Here is a 10,848-nt window from a genome sequence, read left to right on the forward strand (position 1 = left end):
AAGTATGCCACTCTGGTCTTCTAAATGGTGTCTTATATTGAATAATTTCCACTTTTAATACTTGCTTAAATTCACAGGCACAATACGAATTTCTGCATAGAGCTATTGTAAATTTTGCCGATTTATACAAAATCTCGCTAGGCATAGCTTCCGACTGTTGATAAGCTGAATTATATAGTGATAGCAAATTGCTGAGGTAACGCAAAATCCACGCTGAACAATACGTATGTGTGTATGCATGATGAGTTCTGGTTCGATTTGAGTCAGAAGAAGAAATCACACACACACACACAAAACCCTAACATTAAGCTTATTTGCCACTCATCACTTTGGAGCCGAGAGCCACACATCACTGGATAGCACACTCTCAGATCGTTTTGCTTATCCTGGGCGGATGTGCACGACGATAAATTCCTGGCGAAAGGGCATAGCAAGCTATTGTGCTAGTACTGCTTCAATTATGCTATAAACATGTATGTAATTTTAGCCACTTTTTTTTAACTAGTATACAGAAGCATGATTTACGTTAACATTGTATTCAATCAAACTACACGTAAAGCAAATGACGAATCAAAGGTCAGAGCAAGACAATGAGATTAGAGCGATGACGTATTTCTAGTGGAGATTGTTTATAATGCTTAATTTTTATACAGTTTAGCATGGAAATGTGTTCCGCCAGGCGGGAGTGGAACGAAATCAAAGTATCTTCCTTCTTTTAAAGCCATCCTTAGTTACTAATCTCGAAAAGTCATTTCCTATTTATATAGAGGACACACTACATTATAAATAGTCATCAAATAACTAATAAAACTCAGACACACTAGGAAGGAAAAGCAGGTACCTTTTATACTATCCCTGAGCGGAGGACAGATGCAGGAAAGAAATAGTTAGAAATCCCCGAACAGAACAACCCTGTAGAAAAGAGGAAGACGATGCGCAAATAGGAAAACAAAAGACAGAATAAAATGAGTAAAACTGTTGGAAAATAAAAGAGTGTGTGATCAAAACGGAGGGAGCTTGTAGAAAAAGGGTAGCAACAATACAAAAACCAAGTGAAAGGCAGAGCAACAGGAGCGAAAAGAATAAGTTATTTTTCATGTTGAAAAAGAGAGCAAACAACAAATTTAATCACGGGACGGTGAACAATGACACTAAAATAAAGCAGAAAGTTGCAAAATATACCTCTATCTGTGTGTAAAAGTCAATAACTATTAAGGTATCTGTACCAGTATGATATTTCTATGAGTAAAAATAAAGAAACAAAAAAACAACAGAGAAAACCACACGAAGGGACAGCATAATAACGTACGCGAAAGAATAGGAACAAAACGTGGGTGAAACGGAAAAGGCGTGCGCTGATGCTGAACCTACAATCTACTACATTATAATGTTTGTATTTATCGAAAATTATCAACAACCACAGAAACAGCAAGGACACGAACAGTAAAGATGGAACTTGTGTACGAAAGTTTGTGGATGTTGTTGCGCTCGATCTATCCGAAATCCAATAGGAATATGAACTGATGAACATGGCATGTTGGAATTTTCTTGTCGTGAAATTTGCATGCAAGTTGCCAAGGAGGGTGCATTGGAAACGAAGAAAAAAACAAGATATTTTTTTCGAACTTATTATTATTCTTATTAAACCTTGAATTTTCTTCTTACTTTTGGCATAATCTTTAAAGCGCCCTAGTTTTACATATACGTAAAAAAGACTGAAATTTGCGAACGACTTTTAAATATACATCACGCAAAAATTGTGTTTATTTTTTGGGAGCCTATAAAAATTTCACCATAAATCCACTGTGAATATTTAATCTTAAATTATTCCCTGTATTTCTCCGGACACTTCCCTTTTGCCAAATTTTACTCGATTATATTCTTAAATTTTCAACCGAAAAAAAACATAAAAAAAACTCCGTTATTTATTCATTCATCAACTTCTATAAATATTATTCAAGCCATTCGTTCACATATTCCGAATTAAATGCTCTAGGAATATTACCCAGATTTCCCTCAGTGATAATTTCAGGGAAGTTTGAACTGTTTTGAATTATTTTCTATTATACGTACTCAAAGGTTTCTACAAAAAATTGTCCATTATTTCCACAATGAATATCACCGATAATTACTCCAAAAATTCTCCATTAAAAATTTCGCCAGCTTTCCTGTTGAAAATAATTGATGAAAATACTATAAACTCTGACTGATTCGTAACAAACATTCTGATGGTAATTTCGGAGAAATCTTAAAAAATGTTTTTACCACTACTAATTGCAACAAATTCTTATCAATATGTTGATCAATGTGATTTAATAGCAAGATTGACCGCCTACTATTGCTTCTCCGTTATTACAAGAGCAACTATACATGCACAAGTAACCTGAGAGAGACTCGCGAAGAGGAAAAATATCAACCTGTCCTTGCCCATTTTAATAAGTTCCGCTCCAATGCCATCCTTCCCTGCTGCTCTATTGCTTTTGAGCTGTTTGATTGTATCCTTAGCTTCACTTATTGTCGGAGTTGGCACGTCTCCGCCCCCAGACCGATGTAACCATTACTCTTGCTGCCTTCGTGTTCCGCCTCTACGCCATTCAGGTGTTCATCGTAATACTGCTCCCACCTTTCAATTACATCAAGTTCGTCGGTCAAGATATCTCCATCTTTTCTGGGGGCTGTTTGGGCACGTCAGGAGTTAATCATCAATGTTAGCTTCCTTTTCCCGATCAGCCTAGATAGCCGTGTAGTGTCGGTAGCGGTTGTTTCAATTGGCTAAGAATTAACACTACGGACTGCCTGTTTCGGTGGTAAAAATCCACCTAACAGGTGATCCCTAATTCATGCGGCTTTAAGCTTACCGTGCCAAAGAATGAATGGTTAGGGTGGTCTAAATAAAACCTAACCGCAAATGGAGCCTGTGGAGTACCTGGGCGCCCTCTACAGTATTATGCCCTTCCTGTGCTACCCGGAGCAATGGTGTAGGTGACCTTGTGTTTCTCCGAAATAATCGGCTGCCCTTCTTCAGTCTCAAGCCTGAGGCTAAATAAGGGTGGGATTATTAAAACGTTGTAATTTAGTTTAAATTTTCACCTCGATGGTTTCGCATTATGCGTATTACACAGTGTAGTCTGTGCTTTTCGCCTTTGGCGACTTTTAAGAGATACCGATCTGGTTTTTTCACTGCTGGTCTTTTTCGTTCTGAGATTGCGAAAAGCTTAATCCTGCCTAGTTTGGGTAGTGGCTACGGTTAGGATAGCTTAGTTAGACAAATCTTCAGCATAAAATATCAGCAACGATCAATCTTTGTAGACTCATGCAAATGGTACAGTTCAAATAGCGCAAAAACCTTACTTTTGTGAACTTTTATCTAGGTAACCTTGTGGACCCAGTTTTTGTTACTTTCATAAACATGAAATGGCTAACTCGCGTGCTATACCTCGTGCATGCGTGCTCGTAAATAGCGCTATCGTTGCTTCACTCAATTCTGAGTTAACAACCAGAGATGTATGTGCTGTCACAATTGATATTTCTGTTGGTGACCTCAATAAGGAAATACGTCTTTCGTTGTGTGGTGTATTTACCACATGATGAACCATCCCCAATGGATGATTTCAAACGAGTTGTCGTTCACTGCCTATGAATAGGCCTCCTGCTGATTTGTGGGTAGTGATGCTGATACTCATCACATCATCTGGATCAGCTCAGATATCAATTTGAGAAGCTGAAGTCTGATGGAATGCTTAAGTAGTTCAAATCTTGGATTACTTATTTTAGGGAATCGCCCAACCTTCATGGTGTCTGCTAGAGAAGAAGTGTCAGACATAATGCTCTGCTTGAACAGAATCAGTCACGAGTTGACGAATTGGCATGTATCAGATGATGAATCATTATCTGATCATCGCTACATCTCTATACAGCCATTCCATGAAAAACCGATCTAGTGGGTCTCCGAATTCCGTGCAAATTTGCTATTTTGTTCCTTATCCGAAATAAGGATACACGTATTTTTGGATTTTTTGATTAGGGTGACCATTTCCGAAATAGGGTGACCAGAAAAATCGCGATTTTGCAAAATTTTTATTTTTAAAAAAATTATATCTTTTGTACCGTTTTACCGATTTTCAATCTTTTTGAACGAAATGAAGGCTAAAGATTTTGACTTTTTGGGAAAAATATAAAATTTCACATAAATTGTGTTTTTTACATGAAAAAACTCAATAGTTTCCGCTTTTTCGTGTTTTGAAGGCCTCGGGACCAAAGGGGCTATTGCTGCTCTCATTTTTTCTTAAAAGTTCAGAAAATTTTTTGTAAACTGTCAAATTTCCAGCGACGAAAAATAAGAAAAAAAAAATCATACCTTTTGAACAGCTCAACCGATTTCCAATCTTTTTTTATGGAATGAAAGCTTAAGGTCTCAACTTTTCAGAAAAAATAGGAAAAACAAAGAAAACTTTGAAAAAAAAAATTTCAAAAGTTATAATTTTATTTAAACATTACATATCTAATGCGCTGAGACCTACAATGTGTGCCGATAAAAAATTACTGATTTTTTATTTTCAAAAAAATATACCTCAAAAACTAAAAAACATACATCGCTGAAAATTTGACAGTATACGTAAAATTTTCTGAACTTTCAAGAAAAATTAAGAACAGCGATTGCCCCTTTGGTCCCGAGACCTTCAAAACACGAAAAAACGGAAACTATTGAGTTTTTATCATGTAAAAAACACAATTTTTATGAAATTTTATATTTTTCCTGAAAAGTCAAAATCTTTAGCCTTCATTTTGTCCAAAAAGATTGAAAATCGGTCAAACGGTTCAAAAGTTATAATTATTTTAAAATTAAAAATTTTGCAAAATCGCGATTTTTCTGGTCCCCCTATTTCGGAAATGGTCACCCTAATCAAAAAATCCAAAAATACGTGTATCCTTATTTCGGATAAGGAACAAAATAGCCAATTTTCACGGAATTCGGTGACCCACTAGATCGTTTTTTCATGGAATGGCTGTACCGTGATGAATCAAAATCCGGACGGTACCAATATCCGGACACTCTGATTGTAATTATTAAATTTAATATGAAATCAAATGGAAAATATAGGTTTAAAATTTTTATTCGTAGTTTTCAATATGTCTGTTCATGTTAATTCATTATTTCATCTAGTAATCCTTTGTAACGAAATATTAAAAATAAAAACAAATAGGCGACACAAGTTGAGCGTCATTTCTCCAGATAACCAAATCTCATAGAGAAATTTTTGGCCAGAACGTCTCGAGTTAAAACGAAGTTACAAAATTATACAATTTTAGTGCTTTGCGTATCTATAAAGTTAGTGGAATAATATTTTTCAAGTGTGTGCAGCAAAGAGTGAGTACAATTTGTGCAAATAATCATTTGTAATGAGAAAACAGGATGCCTCAAATGCTGTCCGGATTTGTAGGCTAGTGATCGTTAACCCGGACATATCGTAAAAACCTAATATTTAGTGCGTTTGGAAAATGTTTTGATGTGAATTGATGTAAAACTGTATAAATATAAAACCAAGAATGCAATTTGTCGGCGGAGAACGGGTTTACGCAAGAAAAATGTTAATATGGAGGATCTTTTCTGTGAACATCAAATGCAGGTTGTTGGCAGGGAGTGCAGATGAAACAATTGTACTTTTATTCAAAGTTTTGGCCTTTCATATATTGATTAGTATATTTATGCTTGTTATTTTATTATATTGGAGATTTACCGTTAGAGTAAAGTGCCTTTTATTGTTTTTCATGTATATTTTCAACGCAAAACGCATCTGTCCGGATTTCGATTCAAAAGCGTCCGGCATTTTGATGCATGTGTCCGGATTTAAGAACACGACATGCTTCATTAAATTAACGTTTTACATGTTATTAATGTATATTTTACTACAATTGTTGTTCATGGTACAAAGTTTGGGAGTATACCTGTGTGTAAAACAATAAAACTTATACTAGATGTGATAGAAACATGTTTAAAACAGCGTTTGAACTTTCGGCGTTACTTAAGTGTATATGAACATATACTCCTCAAACTGGGAATTGGTTGTGACCGAATTCTATGAATTCTCTCCGTCCATTGGAAATCCTAGTGTTTTGAACACTGAGGCAAAAATCTCGCATGATTTTCATAAGATCACACTAATGAAAGCATTTTTTATTATTTTTTTGTCGATTCATAAGACACTTGTGTATTTCATACGACGAGATTGAGATTTATAAGACTAGTGTAATTATTTCATAACTTCAATTGTCAATGTCATAAGAACGCTTATGAATCCCATTGATCATCATTGTGAAAAACAACGTGAGACAAATTTTCTCGGTACAGGCATTTTACTATCAGAAATTCAATATGGCTTCCGAACTTGACGTGTTTGACTTGTCGCTGTCTGTCTCCGTTTTAAATGCATCAAAGGGTAAATATTTCCTATTTATCATAATTTACGCTGTAACTGACACTTTCTTTCCATCAGGTTGTGAAATTGGATCCGAACAAAGATTTTTGTATGAAAATTTCAAACAATTTGTATGACGCTTAAGAAATCATAAGCCCCCCTCATCCCTTTATGGATGCCCCTAACGTAAACCTCCACCAATTGAAGTGTTCTTCACAATTTTTCTCAATATTTTTTCTCTGCTATGATATACTGCTTCGCGTTAAAATAGGTTAGCCAACTCAAGAAATTCGAATTGTCATCCACTTTGTCGTATCGCAACTCGATTCTTATGCCTACAGTTGAAAGCTTTAATCGAATTGCGGCGTGACAAAATGGACGAAAATTTGATTTTTGCAAGTTGGTTAACCTATTTATCAACGCGAATTAGTATAATTCATTCATTGAAATTTAAAATCTAAAGCTCAAATTACACAAGACAGTCTTATGGAATCAAGAATGGATTAGAACGTAATTCATAAGACTATCTATGGATTTTGTTATCATGTCAATGCTGGTACATAAGATCATCTTACGAAATTCCTTCGAGGTGTATTATGGAAACAGCATCTGCCGAAAATCATACGATGGTCTTATGAATTTCAAAGATTTTTCTTGTGTCGTAATTCCATAAGCAAATCTTATGACAGTCTTACGTCCGGTTTCCTCAGTGAATGTTTCCACTTCCGGTGAATTGGAACACAATTGTCCTTGCTTCGAGTGAATTCCACAATTGCTTGTCACTTTATTCCTCACAACTCCCTTCGCGGGACGAGTTGTCGTCTGGCTATTTGTAAAGGAATATGCCAGATAGTCAGGCTGCTTTTAAAAGCTCATGCTTAGGCCAACTCAAGGTCTAAGCTTGTTATCGCACGTCGAACTCAATTTGAGGAACTGAATTCAGTGAACTCTGTAAAACTTATATGGGTCCTTGCTATTCTTCCATTGCTGGGAATGAATTGGCTTATGAATTAGCTCGCAATGGAGCATCGCATGACTTCATTGGCCCTCAGGCAGCTATTCCAATTTCGAAGTGCTGGGTGAAGCTTCAGAAATTCTTGGGCGGCAACTCAGCACCACTCTTCAAGGGATCCCACTCCTATTTCCTCCCATCTTTCCCTCCCCTTTCCTCTCCTATCGGGTAGATGATTAAATAGGCTCAAATATGGCGATGGCACAAATCTCCCATATGGCAGGTAACGTGCCTCTGGAGCCGGCCTTCTGATACCTGATGGCACGTCTCCGCTCCCAAAATCCTATCCAAAATTCAATCCTATCCTCAAATCTGCAGATATGCTCAGAATTCTCTATGTTATTCGTTTAGGTATGTTTGAGAAACTTTTTCAGCATAATATCCAGGATTTGGTGATAATATTGACTGAAAATCTGTGAAATTCTACTAATGATTCTGCGACTATTTTGCTCAACATTTTGTGTAAATTCTGTCCAAGTTTTCCTTGGAACTAATGTGTGAATCCTGTGTTATATTTCATAAGCAATTGATCTGCCCAATATTTGTTGTATTTGTTTATGCTCAACAGTTTGCGAGACCGAAAATTCACCTGATGATTAAGTGATAATTATAGCAAAAAAAAAAGTTTTCAGTCCTTCAAAAATCATCAAATTTAGAAGAATCAAAATATGTAATGTAAATCAACAAAATAAAAAATAAAGCCTTGAATTGATGAATCTGGTAATAATCAGTCTTCGAATTTTCAAGTTGGTATAGCAGCAAAAGGGCTAGTTATGAAAAGAGTCTTCAAGCTCTACGTGGGCCGTATAAAATGAGGCGGCGGGTCGTACGTTGGGCTAGCCTGATAGAAATGTTGTCCCTGCGAGTTCTTCAGTTCCCAAAATAACATCTATTGACTGTTTAACGATAAACTTGCGACGATCGACGCGCCACCATGTTTCATACAACGGGGGGTATTAGAACTAACTTGGAGGTGATGATTTGGAGGTTATTTGGAAAGTTGGAGGTTAAAATCACCTCCAAACACTAGCGATTTTGCGGTGGGATGTTGACGTTTGATCACGAATGTTCCTATGGCTTTTTCGCAAACTGTTTGGCTAGCTGCCATACGAGGGGTCCACCAATTTGAGAAAACCGAAAGGACAACCCTTTAGTTTTCGCATATAGGCCTTTTCATGTGACAGATCCGTCTATGCATTTGTTTACATCGGTGGAGGACCGCTGCTAACATGGGCCTGTCATTTTCATAGAAGAAATGTCAAAGTGCTTCCCGATCAGCTGATTTGAGACGTCAATTGAATAGGCCTATACTAGCGATCAGTGACATCAAATTGGAATTTTAACGATGGGTGCCGATGGTGGCCTAGTCCCGAGGACTAACAAATAACTCCCAATAACTTATGCATACCATATTTTGGTATCATACCAAAATTAGGTATTGTTCAGTTGTCAATACCTCAATTTGGTATTATAATGGTATTGAAAAAAATCTTTAAAATAATTAAAAATACTTCATTGAGGTATTAGACAGCTATTGAGGTCTGCTGGAGGTATTGAAAAATTTCACTTTTATATGAAAATCCATGAAGTATTATTGAGGTATTACAATATCTGATCTAATTATCAGTTTGGTGTTCGTAGAATATGCTTGAGATATTATTTGAGGAATTTTACTTCTTATGCAGGGCTCATTCATACCTCATCCAGATTGTAAGTATTGGAAATTATCTGGTATTGAATACCTTAGTTTGGTATTCAGATGTTTTTTTTACATTTAAAAAAATTAAAAACGGTTTTTTGGCTCAGTGAAATGAACAAGTTAAGCAAAAAATAAATAAAATAATAAAACTAATGCTTTAGTATTATTTAGTTTGTAAATTCATATGATCTTACCGGACGTCATTTTCATCATTACATAGAGCTCCAAGAGAGATAAAACCGGTTTGTTTATTTAAGACGAAGCTGTGAATAGGGTCCTAAACGAGGGGGACGACACATCCAGATATTTTAGATCACTAAGATATCCTTGAATAATATTTGCGATGACCATTTATCTTCTTGCAGCATATTATCTTGTTTCATCTGTGGTATTCCATAAAACACCTTTTTCCATCTTCATGAATCTAGCATATCTTTCCGCATCTTACATGAACGTTTTGACAGATTGACTCAGATGTCGTCGATAAACAACAAAGAAGGAGCACGGAGCTGCCTCATCGGTGCAATCTTTCCGAGCATCATGGCGAATTAAAAGACTAGGAGATTCTTGAACACCATATAGATGGTCTCCTTTTCAGTAGGTGCTGGTCATCGATTCCATGGTGGGACCAGACAGGATGGATAGAATGGATACCGTGAGTGGAGTGGTACACGAAATTACCCGAAAAGCTAAGGAGCCGAGTATGGAATGTGCTTGCCAGGTTTCCCGGCAAAAGTGGTTATTGCATGATCGGATCGGCGATTGCCTTCGAGAGCGTCAAGTTCGGCTCCAGGTCCGAGATGCCGTGCGGTTGGAGGGATAAATAATCTGGATCATTCGGTGATCGAGAAGCTTTGTTGGTGGAGTTTGGCGGAAAACATTGCCATTCGTTGATTATTTTATTGACTCCGTCGGAGTCAACTCCTAGCTGCATTGAATCGGGAAGGGTAACAAAATAAGCTCAGAGAATACAAGCTATGTATTTTGTTAATAGAAATAATAAACCATAGAAGAATAATGTCGCTGGTGTTCCCTTTGTTCTCGCCCAGAAACATGTTGGGTACATAAGTGTCAAACTGCATACATTTTCGCGTTGACATTTATAGCCCCGCCTATCTCCACCAGCAAAAGATGTTCCTGCTGCGACGCCAGCGACATTCTTCTTCTATGGTTTATTACTTCTATTATTTTGTTCGATCTAGAGAGGGGAATTTTGTGACGGATGGTATAGGTAACATCCAATTCGAGGCAATTAATAAAATTTACTAAACCTTGATGCGTATTGTGAATCAATAAATTGGTACTGGTTTCTCTGTACACGCGCTGTACACCCACAACTCCTAAATAATGTATTGGTAATTTAATTGGGTTTCAATTGATTCATATTTACAAAAAGAAAACTTATTGCCTTTTCGCTTTTCGGAAACTAGAAATTCCATAGGATCCATCAAATTTTTCAGGTTTACTTTGAAGAAACTACGCTCACCATAATCAACATCATCATTGATTCTTCTTCCAACCATTCACATCTTTGTACATCTCGTCAATCTATGCGCATCATTCAGAAGAAGATGTCAGCGCGTGAAGCACACAAATCTAGAATAGTACACTGAATCTAAAAAATCGGATTTTTTTCCAAAAGTGCACCTAAACGGTAATCAGGATGTGTCGCCCCCCTCGGTCCTAAAGCCCTGTCACAATTTTAGTGCCAAACGCTTAAG

At 36.7% G+C, this 10,848-nt stretch overlaps 1 protein-coding gene across 1 annotated transcript in view; it reads left to right on the plus strand.

Moving 5' to 3' along the window:
- Nucleotides 1-1,468, plus strand: part of LOC5567867 (tyrosine-protein phosphatase 69D) — a 51,088-nt gene extending 49,620 nt beyond the window's left edge. Inside the window, exon 12 of the mRNA XM_021853130.1 lies at nucleotides 78-1,468. Coding sequence (XP_021708822.1) covers nucleotides 78-161 — 84 coding nt within the window. The 3' untranslated portion in view covers nucleotides 162-1,468. The remainder of the gene's footprint in view (nucleotides 1-77) is intronic.
- Nucleotides 1,469-10,848: the final 9,380 nt, after the last annotated feature.

This window comes from Aedes aegypti, chromosome 3, assembly GCF_002204515.2.
Source record: "Aedes aegypti strain LVP_AGWG chromosome 3, AaegL5.0 Primary Assembly, whole genome shotgun sequence".
Lineage (NCBI taxonomy): Eukaryota > Metazoa > Arthropoda > Insecta > Diptera > Culicidae > Aedes > Aedes aegypti.